At 39.1% G+C, this 23,743-nt stretch overlaps 1 protein-coding gene across 2 annotated transcripts in view; it reads left to right on the plus strand.

Annotated features, from left to right (window-relative positions):
- The window catches only part of LOC126175863 (E3 ubiquitin-protein ligase Ubr3), a 281,912-nt gene that overhangs the window by 76,651 nt on the left and 181,518 nt on the right, over positions 1–23,743 (plus strand). For both annotated transcript variants that reach the window (XM_049922876.1, XM_049922877.1), the window contains exons 8-10: positions 4,697–4,876; positions 5,000–5,226; positions 12,238–12,393. In XM_049922876.1, coding sequence (XP_049778833.1) covers positions 4,697–4,876; positions 5,000–5,226; positions 12,238–12,393 — 563 coding nt within the window. The remainder of the gene's footprint in view (positions 1–4,696; positions 4,877–4,999; positions 5,227–12,237; positions 12,394–23,743) is intronic.

The raw sequence follows: 23,743 nt of genomic DNA on the forward strand, positions 1-23,743 counted from the left end.
TTTGTAATCCAAAAAACCGCATGCGGCTTAGAACCGAGTGCAAAGTAAGTGGAAGCCTTTCAAATATTCATAGCAACAAAAATAAATTTCTTTACACAAAAATACCAACAATGCACAAGGCTTTAGGATTGTTGCATGAGTTGATACGCTGTGGCTCATTAAGATTTCACGTAGCGTCACCTATTGCTTCATGGAATTTTGTGAAGTCCTTGTTGGTGTTAGTGAACCATAATGAAGCACTTTCATTATAGTGCCAAATTCAAGAGGGGAGTTATTTCTTTTGAGGAACAGAGTTCTAATTGTGCTGCAGGTCTGCGATATTGGATTGATGAGAGCAAAGTCAGGCGATGGCAACTGCAGAGAGACAAATTATTTGAATTTTCAAGTAGCAGGAAAGCATTTAGTAGGCCAAAGTGTGGCTGGTATCATGCACTAGAAGTGATTTTAAATGAATTTGTTAAGGAACAGTATGGGAAATTTCTGCCTGTGAATGCTGAAATTTTAAAAATTAAGGCACATGAAATTGCTAGAGATCAAAAAGTCAAAAATTTTAAGGCTAGTTGCAGCTGAATTGATCTGTTTATGAAGCACTGGGGTTTTCACTTCAGAGGAGAATTTCAGTTGCACAGAAGCTGCTGAAAAATTATGAAGAAAAACTTGCAACTGTGGCGGCGGTGGTGGTCGTGGTCCCACTTTCTTCAAAATTTGCTGCTTAACTTTCATACCATGCATTCTGATTCTTCATTGGAGGACAGGTGTAATGATGAACTAAGAAGACGTTTTTGCCATTGAACGTGCAGAAGCAGTCGAAAGCTGTTGCCATGAATTGGAGCCCATTGTCTGATGCAACGATTCAGGGATGCAATGGTTCAGGGAAGCCCATTGATGCCTATAATCTGGATGAGTGCACTAATTTTCGCATCTGTTGTGGTTCACCGAACACATATAGGTAATTAGAGTAAGTGTTCATGACTGTTAACCACATAGAGCCCAGAAGCGTGCCAACACAGTTAAAATGAATGTGGTCCAGGCACAGTGGAGAGTGGACCAAGGGGTGAAAGATTGAGGTGGAGAGGCCTGTGCCAAGCACAAGCTAGGCAGCTGTACAGTCTCTTGCACACCCTCATTTGTACCAGGCCAGTAAGCATGTCACTGTGCTTGTGCTTTGATTCATGACATTTTCTAGTGCCCATGATGGAGTAGTAGTAAAACCTGAGGGCAGGTTGGGATGATAATACAGAGTGCATCTGCATCCTGCAGGAGACTATTGTTGGTGACTGACTGGCGGTAGTAATGACAGCACAGGCCCGGAACTCAGGATTGATATTCTTGGAAAAGAATGTGGGCCCCTGTAGAGCGCATGATGCATGACCTGCTGTAAGTTTGGCCCATGGCGCATGTGTTTAGAGGTTCATGCACCTGTATTGGGCAACTGAACCAGGATTTTCCCCCCAATCCGTGTGTATATGGAAACATGAGATTTCCTGCCGATCAAATCCTAGTTGTGGCCCTGTGGGTAAGTGACATAGAGCTTCCACATTTTTGTGTTGCACTGTGGACTGGTATTTAATGGTATAATAGTATAAATGTATCAGCTGAGAAAAAGCACCCAATGGCGGAGCCTTCATGCTGTCCATTTTGGAAGACTGTTGTGGTGCCCAAAAAGTGCTACCATCAGTTTTGGGTGTGTAATTAAAGTGAACTTGGTCCAGAATATGTACATATGGAATGTTCTAATAGCAAAAACAATTGCTAAAGCTTCATCTTCAATCTGTGAGTAGTTCTTTTGGGTGGGTGTCAGTATCTTTGGATGTGTAGGCAATTGATTGCTAAGGTCCATTGTCATTCCAGTGTGCCAACGCTGTACCAGTTGCATACAGTTAGACATTTACAGCCATAATGAGTGAACGCAATGGTGAAAAGGATATAAGATAGGGCGCCAAGCTCAGCATATGCATTAGCAGTATAAAAGCAAACTTGCAAGCAGTCATCCACCTGTACTGAACACCTTTCTTCCACAAATGATTTAGTGGATTCATGTTAAGGACCACCTATGGGAGGAACTTAAATTAATAATTCATCTTTCCCAAAAAGCTATGGGGGCGAGGTAGCATGTCGATAGCCGGGTGTTATGGTCATTGAGTTGGATCTCTTGTTTGTTTAGCAAGCGCCTGTTGTATTCGACTTGTTCCTGGATAAACTGGCATTTGTCTAAGCAGTTCTTTGTCTTATCATCACATAAGATTGTGAAGAGGGTGCAGAAGGCTCACAGGTGGTCCCAACACGTAGCACCAGTAACAGTAAAGTAGTTGACATAGTTAGTGCAAATGGGTAATGGACATGGTTAACTGTTCCAGATATCTGTGGAAGATTGCCTGACTGGAAGAGATCCCTAAAGACAAACATTTGTATTTGTATAAACCATATGTAGTGTTGGTAATCACAGTACTTTGTGACCCCCTCATCCAATTTGTGTCTGGGCATTGATTGTTGATTTAAAGTCTCTGCATGACCAGAGGGAGTCGTTGGGGTTTCTTCATCATTAACAGAGGTGTGGCCTAAGCACTCATTTTAAATTTTTCAATGACCTCAGCCTCATAGAGCCAGTGAGTCTTTGGTTAATGGCGATTTGTAAGGAGCCAGGAATGGGCCGTGCTTGGCAGAAACAAGGCACCACATCAGGATGCAAGGAGATATGAGCCTGGAAATTACAGGTGTATCGCAGGCCAGATTCAAAAATAAAGGCAAAAGTGGTACAAAGGTTGTAGAGTTTCTGGAAGGGAACCATTTCAGAGACAACCTGAACCTTGTCAGTGATGAAGAAGCCAAGCGGCAAGAAGGCATCCATACTGAAAATGTTTCCAGCTGAATGATTATCGACAATAACCAGCATTATCAGTCATATGACCTGCTTGTAGGCTGTGGCTATTGTGAATTGATCCCAGATGGGAACTGATCTGTTACCATATGATACCAGTTTGCAGGAGGCGGGGACTTATACTGGGGAACCCACAAGATCATACATTTGGAGGTTTACCAAGCAAAGTGTAGTTCTTGGGTCCACTGGAAAGGGGTGACTGTGTTCACAGTTTTGAAGTTTATAATAAACTTGTGAGAGAAATGATCACATTGGGAACTATTGTCTGAGATTCATGCACTATTCCTTGATGCATGCAAGGAGCTGTTTATGATTGTCATACCGGCTTCTGGCAGGCTGTTTGGAGGTGCTCATCTTTTCCAAAAATGGGTGAAATGCACACAGTAATCCAGACAATCCACCCACACGTGTGCTGTGAAGCAGTCTAGGCATGATGAAATACCCTATTGGCCATGGTGGCAGGGATTGACTGGCTGTTCAGAGGCCATTGATGCATCTGAAGTGATGAATCACGATTACACCATCTGGGAAGTAGTTTACAGGCATTTCACAATCCCGGGGCACAAGGCAGTGTTTGGACTGCATGCTACTCATAGTCAATCTTTTCAAAAGTGTATGCCATTATCAGAATAGTTTGCGATGACGGGTTGTCTAGCTTAAGGGCTGGCATGCGTATTTCTCGGTTGGGGGCCAGTTGGACCACTACATCTAGAATTAGAGCTTGTATTTGTAGTTTTGCATTCTGGCTTCACACAAATGAAACCACAGTGATGACTCATCCCCTGTAAATCAGTCACGCAAGAGCAATAAGACTAACCAGGTAGCTTGTGGTATTGATGAAATTTGAATTTTGATGTGAGCACATGGAATTGTTGCGAGTAATAGATCAAAACTAACATTCACAATTACTTGAAAGTAAGGGTGACTGGATTTGAGAGAGGAGCAGACTTCTTCTATAAGAAAAAAATCTCCGGCATTAGATAGGAAGAGCGATTGTTAGTCATTAGTGACCTGACAGATGCAAAGTCTGCTTCAGGTGCTGTAAATTAGTGTTCCAGAAAGTAAATTAGTGTCCAGAAAGTAATCAACAAGAGACATCAAGACATAGTAAAACGGAAACCAAGGAACAGTGGTGCTTTATGGCTAGAGACATGATTGCGAGACGAATACGCCAGTGAGAGCATAACCATGGTACAGCGAGCTTTTTAGTGCTGCATCAAGTGCTTATTGGCTGTTGAGATGGGTGTGGCATTGCAGTACAGAGCAGCCAGTGCTGCACCATGACAGTGCTAGTGTTCGTACCTGTAGAAGTTCCACCTATCGGCTGAGATCAATATTCATGCCGTCTGCTGAACTTTGAGTCACCGGGCCTGGATACCAGAAACAGAAGAGGAGCTGAGCTGTTTCATAAAATTAAGATGTTCATGGTCACTGTGAGACCTACATGTTATCTATGAAACTAAAAGACAATGGGGACTCCCCATTCTCTGTCTCAGAGAAAGACATTTTTAGACAACCAGTTAATAAAATTCTTAAGAAGTAACCAATGTTGCTCTGATTGAATGTATTTACAGCCTGGTTCAAAGTTGAACCCTCAAAAGTGAAATAATTTTTTTGAGAATTAAGTTTGATGGAGTGGTAAATATTTTTGAGTGAGGCACTTAGAGCAGTTATGGAAAAGAAAGTGTATAGTATCACACGTGCAGATGTGTTATATTGTATATATATTATTACTGCCATGTTATCTTCATTTCCAGGTACCTTCTCAGTAGCAAATTAAAAATGATTGTAATATGATTTAATGTTTTTATTTACCAGATCCAAGCAAGAATTCTCACTTTGTTGTGGACTGTGGTCGCCATGTAATGAAGGAACACTGCTATTGGCCACTTGTTTCGGATCTGAATAATGTTCTTTCACACCGCCCAGTCGCTATTAAGTTTATGAGTGATGACAACTTACTAGAAATGTGGTTTGGTTTTCTTTCCATGTTTCAAGGTAATTATTCATGCTCTGTGTTTACATTATGGGGTGGCATATACTAATGACTACTAATGATGTAAATTATTTGCTTCACCAGTTTCAAATTTTCTTTGTGCTATTGTACTATTATTTTTTCAGGCATGAATGTAAACCAGCGAGAACTTACACAACATGTTGAATTTGAGCCCAATACTTACTATGCAGCATTCTCAGCTGAACTAGAAGCTAGTGCATACCCCATGTGGGCTTTAGCATGTCATCTTGTTGACTGTTCTACCGTGGAACTGACAAGAAATGTACTATCAATATGCCGGAATGCTCTTCAGGAGTGGCTGGATGCTGTTGGCTTTACTAGTCCAAAATCGGTGGGTTTTTAAAACACTTAAAATTAGTTACATATACCACATTTTAAACTATAAAACATTTTCAGGATCAGATGTGGAATCTGGCCAAAAGGTATTGGCATGAATTGCAGATTAAAACTGAAGGAACTTCCGAAAGGTAGGAAATTAAGATGATAAGACTGGAATAAGTACTAAGAACGAGAGGTTTTTAAGAGTTTTATAGGGAACGTTAGGCAACAGTTGACTGAAATAGAGGTGAGGAACACAATAGAAGATGAATTGGATAGTCCTGAGAGATGAGGTAGTGAAGGCAGCAGAGGATCAAATGAGCTAAAAGATAAAGGCCAAAAAAACAAAGCCCAGTAGAAATACTTGGATGAAGAATGAGATACTGAATCAATTGAGGAAAGGCTGATATATCATAATGTGGCAAATGAAGCAGCCAAAAGGAAATAGTTGTTTGCAAAATAAAAAATGAGATTGACAGGAAGTGCAAACTGGCAAAAGCAGGAATGACTAGATGAGAATGGAATACTGTAGAAGCGTACAAGATTATGGGAAAGATAGAGGCAGGAAAGTTAGAGAGACCTTCTAGCAGGAAAAGAAACAAATGTATGAATGTCAAGAGCTCAAATGGCAAACCATTACAAAGCAAATAAGGGAAGGCTGAAAGGTGGAAGGACTATATAGTTAGCCTGTATAAGGGAAATAAACTTGCAGACATATTAGAGAAGGAGAGTAGGAAGTGAATAAAGATGAAATGAGAGGTATGATATTATGAGAATAATTTGACAGAACTTGGCACGACTGAAGTTGGAACAAGACTCCTGTAGTAGACAAAATACTGTCGGAATTATTGAGATCCTTGGGATAATCCACTGTGGCAAAACTATTCCATCAGTGTGCAAGATACATTAGACAGGACAAAAACCATCAGACTTAATGGAGAATTTAAAAATCCCAAAGAAGGCAGGTGATGACAGGTGTGAATATTACAGAGTCATCAGTTTAAGATGTTATGGTTGCAAAATATTGACACGAATTACTTAAAGAGGAATGGAGAAACTAGTAGAAGCCGATCTTTGGGAGGATCATTTTGTGTTCGGAGAAATGTAGCAACATGTGAAGAAATACTGACCCTTTGACGTATCTTATAAGATTGAACGAAGAAAGGAGAATCTACACTTATAACATTTTTAGATTTAGAGAAACCTATGACAGTGTTGACTAAAATACACTCTTTGAAATTCTGAAAGTGGCAGGGGTAGAATATGGGGAGAGAAAAGTCATCTGCATTTCGTACAGAAAACACACTGGAGTTGTAAGAGTCGAGGGAAAGGAAAAGGGGACAGTAGTTGAGAAAGGAGTGAGAAGGGCTGTGGGATCACCCCAATGCTATTCAACCAGTACATTACACAAGCAGTAAAGGAAACCAAGGAGAAATTTGAAAAGGTAATTAAAAGTTCAGGGGGAAGAAATAAAAACTTTGAGGTTTGCTGGTGACATTGCAATTCCATCAGAGATGGCTAGTGAGTTGCAGTTGAATGAAATGAATAGTGACTTGAAAAGAGATTGTAAAATAAATATCAACAATAGTAAAACACAGCTAATGGATTGTAGTCAATTTAAATCAGCAAGGGAATTTGATTAAGAAATAGGACACTAAAAGTAGTCAATGAGTTTTGCTGTTTGGGCAGCGACATAACTGATGATGCATTAATCATACGTGAGATATCTTTCTTACATCCATCTACGTTTCTGGTAGAGGGGACACTTTTCTATTTTACTTGTAAAGGCAAAACTGTTTTACACTAGTGAAGAAAGTGTTCTTGACATCATGGAATTCATACTTGATGCAATTTATTGCTTACATATCATATATTAGTGCTCAACATTATACGGACAGGCAGAAAGGATGGTTAATTACTTAATGGTCTGGTAATCTTTCTCTCTCTCTCTCTCTCTCTCTCTCTCTCTCTCTCTCTCTCTCTCTCATATGATAGAAATATATTAGTAAGGATTGTGATCAAGAGCTGACAAGTTAGTGTGCGCAATCAAGATAGGTAACTGTTAAGAATCAACCCTCACCACACCACACCACTTCCATTTTCTCCGAACCCACTTCATCAAAGATTGCTACCCACACCTATCAGGCAGCAGAGTCAGGAGGTAACCATGGATTTCTCTCTCATATCAGTTTTCTGTCCTTTTTCTGTGCCTGTTTATTGCTAAGTGCCCTTTCTATTTGCTGAGTAATGATGTGTCCTTATTTAAATATTACTTCCCATTCGTTGACACTGATGATGATACGAGAAACTTGACTGGCACTGCAGCATAAGTAGCGTATTGTGCAATTTCTGTCCATGGGCAACAAACCAAATACTTTCATGTTCAGTTTCAGAATTATTTTTGTTCCAGATTATCTCAATAATGGGAGCTAGATATCACTTTTGGCCAAAAAAAAGGGGGGGGGGGGCAGTTGAAATATGAGAGTGGATTGCATTTGCATTCGGATTTATGTATGTTGGACTACAAATTATCACATTGAAAGGCATGGTAGCATTCCAATAACTAATTGATCTAATTCAGCGGAGTTATGGTTTGAGTCTCACCCTGATATACATGGTCTGAATTTCTCACAGTTTTGCACACTGTCTATAACGCAAATGTGAGAATTGTCCAGAATCATGACCATTTCAATCTGTAGTATTCTTGCTATTAAACCCTAGCCAGAAAATGTTCCATGGTTTTTGTGTGTCAAATAAGCACATCTTCCACTGTGGAAAACATTTTTTATAGTTACATGGTGAGCATAAGTGAATTTATTTGCTTGCTGCCTTCTGAGTGAGTGCTCTCAACAAAATGTTTTAATGTTAATGACAGGTGGCATTATGACCAGGACAAGATATTCAAAACAGTGGGCCAACCATCCACCTTCTATTTACAGTATATCTGTAAGGTATTCAGATCTGTCTGTGATAGGTAATAGAGAGAGTCGGAAGATTGAGCAAGAAGCTGAAGTGCAGCATTTAAAGCTCCTAGACAGAATTTTTTGTGAAAATGTTGGCATAGAAAATGAATTTTCGAGACTGTAATGAGTGAACAATAACGATATAGGGGAAATCTTGTCTCTTGCACATGATTTTATTGCATTTTCTTGGGGTCTGCATCAGCTTTTCAAGTCCTGCTTGGTTTGCAGTGTATATTTGTGGGATACACGAAGAATAATTGGGATGCACTTGATTATGTTGTTCTCTGGGTTTAAGTACAGTAGACGTTAAGGTACAAAGTTACATAAACTTATTAAAGGACACATTTAACATAAACAATGGATAAGGTGAAAAATATGATACAGAATATACTGGACAGGCTCTCAAATAGCTTGGTATAAATTGAAAAATTTCTGTTTTTATGTTGTGCAGGTGCACTTACAAGGAAACATTGCCAACTTAACCTCATATTTTAAGGAGAGAAAAGGTATTAACCCCAATAATTGATACCACACAGAAATATGGCCCAGAATTCTGCTAGTACACACTTATGGTCTTCTGAAAGCACAGTTTTTAAACATTCGTGCTAGGCTATTGTCACTCGCTCCACTTCCCTGCAGCCACTTAATGAAGTACTGTAAAGTGAAATGAGGAAGAGGCTTGTGTTCACAATGTCTGTGAACAAACAAATGATAGTGCTGTGTTCATTGTGCCAAGGAGGTGGTACCAGGGATCTCTTGGCTTTAATCACCTTTATGTTGCAATTCACAAGTACATAGTGAACTAATGAAATGAATGAGTATGTCATTATAGTAGTAGTATAGCAGTGTTTAATTATCATCATCATTATAATCATCATCATCATCACTGTTATGCGTTATCTTCTTTGCATTGTAAAGTTGACACTGTTGAAGTGAACTAAATTTGTGCGAGTTGCACTATTCTTCTTTGTGGCTGGCATAATTAAATTGTAAATGAAAAATACTGAATTTCATAATAATTTTTCAGTTGCTTTGGTTTATTTATTTTGATTTTGAGGACTAGATATATATTTATAAACTCCTACAGAATATCACTAGGAGAATATTGTTAAAATAATATTGATCACATATGTGTGTGATATTGACATACTTCATACTCGTATTACTTATTGGGTTCTTGTGCAAAATAATGTGTTCTTGAACGAGATTTTGAAAAACCTTTGCCTATGTGAACCCATTCCCCGTCCTCTTCCCTTGTGAATAGGAGAGCTTCAGTTATCACTCTGCTGTACAGTACTTTGTGCTTTGGCATTAGATGGCTGCAGTGGGGCAGAGTCAGGTAATAAACAAATGATGAATGCAAACATTTGAAACCTGTGCTTTCAGGTCGTCTTATCTGTGTACTCTCAGAATTATGGCCTAAATTTTTGCATTGGTTTGATTTTCAAGGCTGATATCTTGCAATTGTGCTTTTTTCTCCTTGAAATATGAGGTCAAGTTAGTGATATTTCCTTCTTAGTCTACATTAATCGGAAAGTATGAGCTGACATAAAATAGCAGCAGGAATGGATATTTGGGTTCCGCTTCTAAAGCTGTTACAAATGTTGAAGGCATAGTACAAGTTGTCTTAGTTTAATAGTAGTTTCCTATAACAAGATGTTTGTGTTAGTTACAAACTTACAAAATAGTCTGAATGAATGTTGCTTTGTGATTAGTAGCTAAACAAGGTTTAGTAACTGATGGCAAAGTTCCCAAATATCACAGTTCAAATGGCTAAAACTGAATAAAAATTATTTTAATATTTGAGTATGTGTCTGTTTTAACACACATTGTCATTCCATCACTAAAACATTGCATTTTTGTTCATTGATATGTTGCAAAAGCTGTGGTTTTGAAATTTGAAGCTCATCCTAACTTCACTTTGCACATTTGGTTGTCTGTATGGCCTGTCATAGTTCATTATGGGTGGAGCTTTTCGTACTCTTTTTCATTAATTTCTGCATCTCTCTATATTCAGTTGCTACTGTTGCAAGGTGCTTATTTACCCAGTTCTTTCTTGTCATGCGGCCAATGTCATTGCCGCAGTGGTAACACCAGTTCCCGTTAGATCACCAAAGTTCAGTACTGTCGGGCTGAGCTAGCACTTGGATGGGTGACCATCTGTTCTGCCAAGCACTATTGGCAAGCGGAGTGTACTCAGCGCTTGTGAGGCAAACTGAAGAGCTACTTGATTGAGAAGTAGTGGCTCCAGTCTTGTAAACTGACATATGGCCGGGAGAGTGGTATGCTGACCACATGCCCCTCCATATCTGCATCCAGTGACGCCTGTGAGCTGAGGAAGACAAGGCGGCTGGTTGGTACCATTAGGTCTTCCAGGACCTGTTCGAATGGAGTTTAGTTTTTAGTTTCATTTCTAGTCATACAGCATTTTATTGTCTAAAGATATAAACACTATTTGATCAAAAGTATCAGGACAACTATTAGTGGACATTTATATAGGGTGTGTCCACCATTTGTCTTAAACAATAGAGGAACCAAGATGATCCCCGTGGAAATCCTGTGCTAGTTTCACCTGATCCCAATGTATTTCTGTTTTACATAAAGTGGTCAGGTGATTGGGTGTCACTTGTCATACATCTGTACGTGTTTTTCATGGAGGGGGCTTGCACCTCTTTTTATTTTGCGTGGCAATATCACAGTACAGGCCTACATTGATGCTTTAAGCACCTTCTTGCTTCACGCTGTTGAAGAGCAATTCGGGGATGGCGATTGCATCTTTCAGCACAATCGAGCACCTGTTCATAATGCACAGCCTGTGGTTGAGTGGTTACACAACTATAAGATCCCTGTAATGGACTGGCCTGCACAGTGCCCTGGCCTGAATCCTACAGAACACCTTTGGGATGTTTTGGAACACCGATTTTGTGCCAGGCCCCACCGACTGACATTGATACCTCTCCTCAGTTCAGCACTCCATGAAGAATGGGCTGCCATTCCCCAAGAAACCTTTCACCACCTGATTGAATGTATGCCTGTGAGAGTGGAAGCTATCATCGAGGCTAAGGGTAGACCAACACCATATTGAATTCCAGCATTACCGATGGAGGGCACCACGAACTTGTAAGTCATTTTCAGCCAGGTGTCTGGATACTTTTGATCACATAGTGTATCTAAGGAAAACTTCCCAACTTCAGACCACTACTTCTGATAAGATTTTTGTATGGTTTTTGCTTCCTAAGCATTCAATCATCAAAGTCCTGGTGCTTTACGTATTGGCTAGAGTTCTTGAGTCAGTAGCATGTGGTAGGTACCTACTTGCAAATATTATCACAGTTTGGCAAATTTTAGCTATTGGAATGTTTATTATTGCAAACATTATTTGGTTAATATTCTTGGCTGGTGGTAATATTGGCAGCTAGCATGATAATTTCATTACAGCATTGAGAGGGTGTAATATCCAAAATCACTGTGAGGATTTAACATCTGGAAAGGAAGCTATATTCTCATATTTCCTTGTCGGTCTCAGTACTATATATTTATTAAGTGCATTATGTAGATAAAAAATTCCAACTTCTGTGAACAGTCCATGTACAAATGTTTCTTGGATGTCTAATATCTCCAGCTGAAGAACGTGCTCTTATGTCATGTACCACTTCATGAATATCAAATGTAAAAGATGATAATTGTGCGAAGTTTATTGGTACCAACTTTAAAGAGAAAAAACTGTACAGAATTCACTAAGTTGTGAAGTCTTTGAAACAACCTTCACATTGCTAGAAAATATAATATTTTAATACCATTGTGCAACATATCTATACTGTAGCAGTCAAAATTTCAGTGTTTTCTGTACTGCCTTAAAATTAGCTAAATATGACCCACACCCTGTGGTTGCAAAGAAATATGTATATGATAGAAGAAGGTAGAAAACAGAATAAATGAGGGAAATAAAGTTTTGAGATTAGCAACCTTAAGGAAAAAAGAAGGTAGATGTCTCTTGTACGTTATGATGTAAGTGTGTATTTTTATTCATTTTGTAGCACAGATATTTTTTGTTTGAACAGCCTGATGGTCTTCAGGTGTCATTTCACCTTCCACTGCATCGGTACCTATCAGTATTTATGTGCCAAGCAATAAGGCTGCAGGGGCTTACATTGCGAGAGGTTCTGCCGCCACCAGACTTACTTTCACTCATCATGATGCATCCTCTAAGGGTTCAGGTAAGAGACTCCTAAAATTTAATAAGCTTAATTGTGTATGTGGGGTTTTTGCTGTTAGCTGTTCTATGTACTATTTTTGTCATCAGTTAAACAAAAGTAGGATGTGAATGAAAAAAGTGAAGGCCAACAATTACCGCTCATGTGTGTGTGTGTGTGTGTGTGTGTGTGTGTGTGTGTGTGTGTGTTTGTTTCCTTTCTGGAGAAGACTTTGGCTGAAAATTCACATGTGTAATACTCTTTTTTGCCGTGCCTGTATGCAGCTGAACGTGTCATCTTTTAAAATGAAAGTCTCTTCTTTTCAAGATGTAGATGAAATAGTTGAGCTCAACAGAACAATAGACTGTAACATGCAGCCAAAGTTTTCTCCTATTAATTAAAAGAAAAATGCCACAGACAGAGCACTTTTAATCTGGGAAAATATCATAGCACAAGGATTAAATAAGGAAGGAAGATTTGGATCTAACATACCATTAATGAAGGTGTCATGTTGGGTCCTGGCACAGGTCCTGTCACCATATTGGATAAAGCTGTGGCCTGCATAGCACAATCAGGATGCTGACAACAATATTTTTTATCATGTAGTCTACTCAGTTAAATGTAATGGAATGAGAGGACGAGAGACTCCTAGGTTGCTTAGCATGGGAGACTGTGGAACAGGGAAATGGTTGTGGTTTGTAAGAAGTGAATAGGCTTGCAGTCACTTAAGGATTCAATTCAGAATGAATGTATTTTCTCAACAGTTTAACCTTATTCAGAGAGATGTGTTGCAGTGGCTCCATGTCCTTGCGAACCAGTGAGTACATCGTAGTCCTTTGTATTGTAGGCCTTTGGCGCAATCTCTGGTTCCTGTGTCCTGCCTTTCACCATCAGAGAACAACATTCCACTTGCAGCCTGTTCTGAGAATACACAGTCGGTACTTTTTAACCACCACTGGATACAGGTGAATTCCACTCTATATGCTGATAGGCAGAAAATATCTACTACTACTTGTTGAGAGTAGAGACAAACACTACAGTGTTTGGTCTTCTTTAACAGGCAAAAAGAAACTCAGTTGCTCTTACTTGACTGTGTACAGACTTTTCAGTGCCACATTGCAGTTGCATGAATGTGTCACTCCATAGTAACTTTGAGTGATCAGCTGTGATACTGCTCGAGACAATTCGGTGACGGGGACTGTGTACTTGACTAGTACGGCAGTGACTGACTGGTACTGACTGACTTGGCTCTCTGTACTAGCCACTTATATTCCGTGTTTTTTTTATTTTTATTTTTTTATTTTTTTAGAGGCTCTTGGGTGGGTTCGTTGAGTGGCATCGCTTTCCCTGACTCTTCCACAAGTCTTTCCAAGGATTGAAAGTTTTCTAGACTCATTCTAGCTGATGTGAATGCATTTTCTTTTGCAGGTTACAGTCCACATCCTGATGCCCTCCCGAGATCACGTCTATGTGTTGTCTAACATTGTTACTTAATGAAGTTCCTTTCTTTTCTGAGCAGCCATTACATCTTCTTTTCGTAATTTGTGTCTTTAAGTAAACTTTGCCCTCTTCTTCATGAGGGTGCCTCTCATGGATGACTACATCATTTGTCTTTCTTAATCGAATAGATTTGGTTGTGTTATTTACAATAGCCTTACCATATATTGAGTCACAAAAAGTTCCACTACAAAACCCGTCTTTAAAGAACTTATGTATGTATCTACAACATGAGCATTTGTATGTGCCTGTTGAATATCATCGACCCATCTCTCGCAATCCATTTTCTTTTACTGTTTATCATCCAGTTACTCCATATTCTCCAATCTTTTTCCTGCCATCCTTAGTTTGTCAAGCCTAGTAATGTACGTGTTAATCGGACTTTCAGTATCACTAGTAAACATACAGGGTGGAGAAAAATTGTAACAAAAATTTTAACCCTGGATAGCTGATACTAGTAGGAACCAAAATTACAAATGTTGTGTAGGTTGACGACACACCATTTTTAAACTACGGAAATTTGGCACCATGCGCTCCAATTGCCCATTCCTCGGTTGACGGACAGCACTATGGTTGTCAGTTCACACATACAAACGTCCTCACTGCCCCGTGATACGCACACGTGTCAAATAGGTCTTGCTGTTTGTTTCCACCTGATGTCTGGAGCATTCGCACGTGAACATCACTTTGGAGCACACACACGTTATCTGCGATTTAATCATACAGTAAGCATGGCAGCACAGTATTTGTTTGGAGTACAACGAATGGTTTTGTTTATGGACTAGCAGATGATAATGCACATGAAGCTCGACGGATGTATGAGGAATGGTACCCAGCAAGATGATAACCACACCCCAAAATGTTTACAGCAATTCACTGGCGACTTGGCGAAACGGGCCCGTTAGTTGGATATCATAGTGATGCTGGAAGACCTTGAACATGACGGGATGCTGCATTTGAAGAGACTGTTCTCAAGTGCTTCGATGAAGCACCTAACAAAAGTACTCGAGTGGTTGGACATGACATGGGGGTCACTCATCAGTTAGTCTAGGAAGTTTTGAGGGATGACGGCCAGCATCCATTTAGTTTCCACTCTTTCCAAAACCTAAATCCTGTGGCGGACTATGAACACAGGCTAGGGTTTTGCCGGTGTTGCTCGAGATCCTGACTTCCCAGCCATTGTGTTGTTTACTGAAGATTGCACCTTCCATCGGGATGGCCTTTACAACACTCGAAACATTCATTACTGAGCAAGGGGAAATTCTCTCGTCACGTACATCCATGGACACCAGGAACGATTTTCGCTCAACATTTGGGTAGGTATTGTGGTTGATTATCTGATTGGGCTGGTCAGTCTACCTCCTCGACTGACAGGTGGGGGGGATTACCTTCACTTTTTGCAAGAAGCTACCTGGCATGCTGGAAGGTGTTCCTTCGGACATACGGTTACGGGTGTGATTGCAGCATGATGGGGCACCCGCACGTAACAGTCGTGCTGTGCGCTGATATTGAAATGAACTCTTTGACGGCCGGATAATTGGCAGAGGTGCTCGTAGGACGTGGCCCCTGCGATCACCAGGCATCATGCCACCAGACTATTTCCTGTGGTGATTCTTCAGTCGCGTACCACCTAGAAACTAATAACAATTAATGGATCGCATTCAACATGCTGCGAATCACATCAGGGCAATGCCAGGAATCTCTGAAAGAGTTTGACAAAACATCGTTCAACATTACCAAGCTTGTGTCGCATCAGAGTGTCGCCAGTTTGAGAACGTGTAAGTAACCAATGTCATAGCTACAAAAAAAGACCCTTTTCAGGACCGACAAAATTTGTAAATGACTTTCTGTACGGGAACTACCATTTGTTAATGGGTTTGTTCCCAGTACGTCTTGCCATGAAACTGTAATGGATGTGTCGGGACCCTGGTGGATTCGCCCCCAGAGTGGAATGCTGCCGAAAATATACAAGTAAATAAAAACACTTTCTGCACACTGAGCGATCTCCGGCAGGCAAAGCATTCATGGTCGTGCGTTGTCCAGAGCATCCGGCAACACACAATCCTGCAGCCAATTGGAGCACGTGGCGCCAAATTTCCGTAGTTAAAAAATTGTGTGTTGTTGACATTAGTAATTTTGGTTTCTGTTGGCATCGGCTATCCATGGTTAAAATTCTGTGGCACAATTTTCTCCACCCTGTATATACCACACTGGTCTTAAATGCTGTTAGTTACTTTATTTACTACAGTCAATTAAGTTTATTGCCATTAGTATAGCCTCTGTAGTTTCTGTGACTTAGTGCTATTTTTATATTTCTAAGTCAGTTATGATATGAATATTTAATGATGGCCTTTGAGGCACTTGTCCTCAGAGATGGCTTTGTGTTCAGCTAGCATTTGCCACCTATGAATTTATTCTTCTGAGATAGACAACAGTAAATTCAATTAATAGTGATATTTCCTACATTAAAATGTATAAAATCAATACAAGAGACATTTGTAAGCATATTTGCAACTGGTTGTCTTCCATCCTGTACCTAGGAACAAATAGACTATCATGAATTCAGTTCCTAGTTACATCAATTTTTACTGATTATCTGCTGTGAAATGCTGCTTCTAATGAAGAATGAACATTGCAGATAATATTGTTTCCCAGATTATCTGTAAAAGTCAGCTGACGAGGTAATATCAATTACTACTGCTGCCAGTACACATGTAGGTTGGCTACCGAAAATATACAAGTAAATAAAAACACTTTCTGCACACAGTTGTCTGTAATAAGCATATTATTTACTCATTTTGGTTGATTTTTAGTAGGATCATACTGACATCATCCCAGAATATTTCTTTTACATCTACAAGAATGATTTCAGGGAGGTTCTGTAGTTCCATGGGCAATGAAGTTGTGGCTGATCGTGTAATGAACAGCTGAGAAGAGATTGCAGAAGAGCATGCAGGCAATTCAGAATTTGGAGGAGATTCTAAGGCAGATGATGTAATTGCTATTTGTAGAATTTCAAACATTAACAGGGTACAGGGTCGACTATTTGCCTGTGCTTGAAGACACATTTCATGAAAATCATGAAGCTGACTCAGATACTAAAGTGGCTGCAAATGTGGATTTATATGCATGGTATGAAGTTGGCTGTGGGCCCAATCCTTTGAGAAATGCCTTCCTCCTGAGGGCATATGATTACTAATAGAAAATTGACATTGCTAAATTGCTGCAGATTTTTCCAGTCTTTACAGCAGATTTTTTGTGCTCACAATTTATTTGTATGAATAATTACTACCTCATAACTTATGTAGGACTTAGAAACATAATAAATTGAGCAGTTTTATTGGTTACTATTCACAAAGAGTACAAATTGGTATGAATTTCATTGTTATGCTGGAAAAACACTTTGACACTTATAGGATAAATGGTAATTTTAATGGCACCTCTGATAAATTCAAGGTTCCCCCCCCCCCCCCCCCCCCTCAAATGATGGAAAATCCAGGATGGAATGTAACAATATTATGAGAAGGAAAGTTGATACTCACCATATTGCAGAGATGCTGAGTCGCAGATAGGCACAACAAAAAGATTTTCACACTTAAAGCTTTTGACCAATGGCATTTGTCAACAATACACACACATGACTGCAGTCTCAGGCAACTGAGCAACTGAAACCACACTGCAGTGTGTGTGTGTGTGTGGGGGGGGGGGGGGGGGGGGGGGGCACTTGTACGCGCGCAGCCTAGAACGTCTTAGAACTAACTAATAGTAAATCAGTTTTTCTGGCTGTATGTAAATGTTTTTCCCTGTATCATCCATTATTAGTGTTGTTGTTGGGAATGACAACATTCTATATAAGTTGAACTCAGTGTTCTCGACTAGTGGAATGTTAATGACTTACTCTAATACATTATCTGACACAAATACATCTAATACTATCATTTTTAGAAGCACATATCCATATGTTTCTGATAGAGGTACAGGGAATTGTACATTTCTGAGGTCGTCTTAAATATTTTACTATCTAACAAAGAGATAGAGGGGCTGGCCAGTACTTACCTCAGCTCAGTACAGCCGATCGGCTTTGTTAGTATTTGTTTCACATCTTTATATGAGATTTTCCATTAATCATTCATATTTTACTATCTGTATCAGGTTCACGGTATGTGCAACTAGAATACGCTTTTGTGTGTGCAAGATGGTGCTTATTAACTGCTTGTACTTGGTATTTGGTACTTCGTGAAATATATTCTGCCGTGTTATAAAAATGACCATTTGTGCCAAAGCAGTCTCTTTTATTTGGTGTCTATTACAATTGCTGCAATACTAGGCAGGCCTATTTCATTTTATGTGCAAATCAGTGACAAAATACATGTAATCAGATCGAGAAACCACACTGGTCTTGGGTACTATTTATATTAACAGTTTCTTCAGTAGTGACAATGACATTTCATTTTTTCATATAGCAAAACATTTGACAAGCTTTGAGAAAGATTCTTTCCCCAGAAAGGAAAAGGTGCATGTAAAGCTGTGGCAAGATTAGAGAGGAAAAAATGCCAGGGCTTAACGGTTGAAGAAATGTGTACTGTCTCGCTTGTCTCTTGTCTTGACTGGTTTTATGTATCGTATGTTTAATTTTATGTGACACAAAACAGCTAGTTATTAGCTAATAGTCAATAAAGGGTAGCAACTTTCTGAAGAGTTCTTGTTCTCCCAGTTACAAATAATCACATCTAGTAGCAATTGCGAATTTTTTTAAAGAGGGCCAGGATGTGAAACCAGCCGACTGGGAGCAGGAGAGGCACAACAGGACATTTTAATTTTCACTGACCTGAATATAGATTGATGGCATCCACTACAAAATATTATACCTTTGAATTCCACAGAGTGAAATACAGTGACATGCAATAAAAGAATGCTGTATGAAGAGGTGTGGCACTGCTGGTTGGCACACTTACGACCAGATAACATGTCTTACAGTTTCTCGAACACGTTTTATGTATCGAACACTTCAGAAGGATGTACGCTACAAAATGAACATATTTTTGAAAATGCAATTTTTTTAAATTTTTTGCTTCATACCTGACACGCTCATGGGAGCGGGGGGTCCACTATCTAGTATTGCCCATTGCCCCGGTTCGGAAATATCATAGATCTGGGGCTGATCCACAGAGCAGTCTGAGTTGTAGTGGAGAGGTGGTAGTCTCCATGTGACCCGTGTTTACATTTAGTGATTTTGCTGTATCCTCATTGTTTATTGCTCTCACATCAAGGGAAAAAAAAGTGGATTTCTGTGACCGGGAACTGCCAGGTGAATTAAAACCCATTCACGTAATTACTGAAGGCTAAAATATGTTATTAGTTTCACATTTCATTTTATTTCCACCGTTCTGACAGTCAAGCATTAACTGCCTTGCAGAGCAATGAAGTAATTTTTGTCGGTTTGCCAAAGAAATTTTGGCTTTTACTAATCTTTTATGCTGAGGCAGTCAATTTAATTGAAACAGTGTTTAGTTCCACACTGTTGGCTAGTTTCAACAGTTCGCTGCATTTCGAGCATGCTTTCATCTTCTACCACATATGGCATTGTGCCATAATTAAGAACCAAACACGAGATCAAACAGTACTGGTTTTCCTCAAGAAAATTTACATCTGAATCTGGACATACGAATGTGCACTTTAAGCCGAATTATGTATTTTAGTATGGTTCACGAAATTCCGATATTCTTCGAATATCCTCTAGTGTCTTGTTCCCTTTCTGACATAATGAAAGATCTTTTAATGTTTTACCTGTACGAACGTACGGCTTCCTGTGCCATCATAGCTGCACAATCGCGGTGATGCCTGTGTTCGGCACTCTCTGGCAACTCCTGAAACAAACCTATTTCTACCAGATCGCAGGAAAATATTGTGAATGGTTGGCTGAAAAGTGTTACTTTCAAAGTAAATTTCCTTTTACACAAGATGAACTATGTGCGACACTGTACGATGAATTTCTTAAATCACTGAGCAGTTCACTCTCATTTAAAAATCAACTCTTTGAGGACGACCATTTAGAAGAATTTTGAGCCCCCAAGATCAGACATTTATGTCCTTGGTAAAAATTTTACTGGCACATTTGTGTGATGTGTTTTAAACTGTAACACGTGCAAAAAAGATCAACATTATATGTGAAAGCTTAGCTTCTTTTGCAACTTATTAATCTCAGAGACCAATATTATATGTGAAAGCCTTTTTTTCCCTTGTAGCAATACTATGTATATTAATTTAAAGTATTAACTTTTCCTATTTGTGTGTTCGGCTACTTAACAGTGATGTTGCTATTGGCTGACTACATCACGTGTCCTATGCTCTTAATATCCGCTGTCATCGGCTGGTGGGATTACGCGACATGAGCTATGGCTGGCTTACAAAAGTGCATCACAATCTTGATTTCAATGCTTCGGAAAGTAACATGTGGTGTCTGGTGGAATTTGAATTTATACTTTCGTAATATGGAAATATCCAATGTACATGTTGCTGCACATAGATGTGCAGCAAGTGCCGGGAAATTCTACACCTGTATATAAAACCATAACCATTCAAAGGATTGATAAGTTTTACAGTCCCGAGAAAAAATATACTGTCACTTAACACAGAAAAAGTGTATTTTCACCTAGGAGAAAATGTATTTTCAACTGGGAAATCCTGGAATTATGTTTCCTTGTCCATGTATACACCCTGCGGTACCATATTATTTTGTCTTAGATGTAACACGTCACCTCATGACTTGCCTTTCATTTGCATATCCTACTTCTGTGACATATACGAGTTTGTCTTATTTTTATCTCGTGCTGGACACGCTCTCCTATCTTAAGATTTTGTTGCCATCTACTATTCCCGTTCATTTCTTCTTTCTTTGCAGCCTGAGTCAGAGACTGTCTAAAAACATATCTTCTTTCATTACCTGTTGTTAACTGTGGTTGCTACCATGCCCATGAATTTTCTAGAAACTTGAGGTGTTACCCCTGTCTCTTAATAAAATGACAGTTGTTAGTGACACAGTACAGTAAAAGATAGTATGGGGAAATAAATCAACAATCTCTTCTTCACTAGATGGACAGACAAAAATTTGAATCCTGTTGCTCTTGAGTGGAGCTGAAAAGGAGACCCCACTGCAATCAGAGTTTTGTTTTTGTTCATATTTATAGTGCATGGAGCACAGAACTCAAATAGCAATCTCTCAAAAGTAGTTCAATGCAGGTCTCAAAAATTCTCGAAAAAGTTGTCTTTGAAATTGTTTGAGCATCTTTAATACCCTGAAGTAAGGTATATCTTTTGACAGGCAACATGTTTCTGTGGTAGAATGATCACCTGCCATGTTGAAGGCATAGTTTTGATTGCTGGCTGTGGTAAATTTTTAAACAAAGATACCTGTTCTACAAGCATAAAATACGTAAAAATGGAAAAAAAAATCAGTGGCACTTGAGACTGGTAATCGCTAGATGGATGGTTCGAGGCTCTTTTTGGACAGTATTTTTTCTCCATACTGCTCAAATACCTATGTCATTTAAATATAAAATTCCTCAGATGTATCCTAATTAACAAATACAACTCATTTTTATGAGAAGTGCCTGTCTTATTTTTAACTATGTGTCACACACAAAAATCCAGATTTTACTGCAAATATGAACTTGGAATTACTGATCTTTTATAAAAGTTTGACAATAAAGAGTGTTTGACTTTTAAAAAGTGCTAATTAATTTTTCTCCACTCTTTGTATTTTACACTTCATGGAAATGCTCACGGAATATGAACTTTTGTGAAAAAATTTCCCTCGGCCAGGAATCTAACCCCAACCATACACGTGACAGGTGAGCATTCTACAACAGAGGCACATGGTCCATAGTAAAAGATGACCTTACTTTTGCATATTAAAGGAACTCGAGAAACTTCAAAAGCCCATTTCCTCAAGAATTTTTTTGGTGTTGAGTATAACCACTTTGGCAGGTTGATATTTGAGTTCTGATCTTCATTGACTGTAGTCAAGTGCAATCATCACAGTTCAACTTAATATTAGGTCTCCAAGGTTAAGAGGAAGACAGTGGCGAAAAGACCATAATGAAAAATAACTAGAATAATATTTACATCACTAATAATATGTGTAATTTATTGCTAACAGATTCTTAAATAATTGAGCATTTAAAAAAGGTTTTAGTATTAGGAGATGAAAAGGGTGTCTTGACAACACTTTTCAAGTGCCAGAAAAAATTTAAAAAATTGAGTATAATAATAATAATAATAACTGGTTGTATGTAAATATTAGTAGACATCAAATGAAAAAGTTTACTGTTACCAGTCACTGTTTACTTACATGCACAATGCATTTTGAAGATTTAAACCTCCATCAGGTGAATTTATATGGGTTAGTACAATGTGTCTTTTGTGTTAAGACTTTGGGGTAACCTTTGGTCCAGTTTAGCGGAGGAACAAACCACATTTTCATAACATGATATGGAGGAGGTTTTTGTCTAAAACTAAATGTGTATCTAAATGTGAAATGTACATTTAATTTTTAGTTAAAAACCTCCCCAAAACCATGTTCCGAAATAGTGTTTTGCTCCTCCTCTAGACGGTGCCACAGGTTACCCAAAAGTCATAAAACAAAAAACACGTTGCACTAACACATATAAACCCATCTGATGATGGAGGTTTAAACTATCAAAATTTTTGTGGATGTAAACAAGCAGTGACTGGTAACAGTAAACTTGTTGTTTCATTCAATATCAATAAGTCATGGTAAAGCCTAACCTGAAATGCTCGCATGTAAAATTGGTAGACATGTGAAAGTGTAGAAATAGTGAGGCAAACAGTTGAATGAATAATGGACTGACTAAAATGTTATGCAAAGGATAGATTGCTACTCACTATATAGAGGAGACATTAGATAACAAACAGGCACAACAAAAAGACTGCTGCTATACATTCTTCACACACACACACAGAGAGAGAGAGAGAGAGAGAGAGAGAGAGGGTGGGGGGGCAGTGTGTGTGTGTGTGTGTGTGTGTGTGTGTGTGTGTGTGTGTGTGAAAGTTTAGGATGTTCCAGATAAAGTACTGAATGTGATAGAATGGTGGAGGAAGGATTAGTAATGGTAGTAGAGGATGAACAACAGTGAGAGTTCAGATAGGGAGATAAAGGCATTATGAAATAAAATTCCATGTGTAGTTGTCTGTAACAGTGATGGCAGGCAAGTCCCGGATCTGATCTAAGGAAGCTTGCAATGAGTAACAACACTGGCTCTTATGGTGTGAATTCATCATGTGTCTGTCTCAGCTGCTAATGTGAACTCACAAGGTTAAATGGACCCCTTTACAGACGTTCAGTTCGGAAAAAGTCATGTAGCAGTACTTGAAACGTATAGTCTGTGTGTGGAAGCTTAGACTTATCCGGTGCCAGATAAAAGAAAGCAGATGATCTAACAGGTGAAATAGGCATCAGTTACCACTTAGTGACTACTACAGTAATTTCTGTCACATGTATAAATTGCTGCCCTGATGTCATTAACAAATCATACACTGTAAGTACTTAACATTTTCCTATGGATTGCCATACATGTGATTTCGCAGGTGGGACTCAGATGGAGGGGTCACCAGTGGTGGAATCAACTATTTGAAATCTATCTAGTGATGTAGATTAAGGTCCCAAGGACCACACCCTGTAGCCATTGACGCTGGTGAGCCCTAATTTGTGAGTAATTGGAAGAGAGGGGAAAAAAGAAAATGAAATTTTGCATGATGATCTACAGCTGCGAAAGTGTAATAGTAAGCAGATTGGTTCCACAGCATAATGGTTATGATTTTGGCCTCCCATGCAAAAGGTTGTCGGTTTGAAACTCAT

This window comes from Schistocerca cancellata, chromosome 3 (assembly GCF_023864275.1).
Source record: "Schistocerca cancellata isolate TAMUIC-IGC-003103 chromosome 3, iqSchCanc2.1, whole genome shotgun sequence".
Lineage (NCBI taxonomy): Eukaryota > Metazoa > Arthropoda > Insecta > Orthoptera > Acrididae > Schistocerca > Schistocerca cancellata.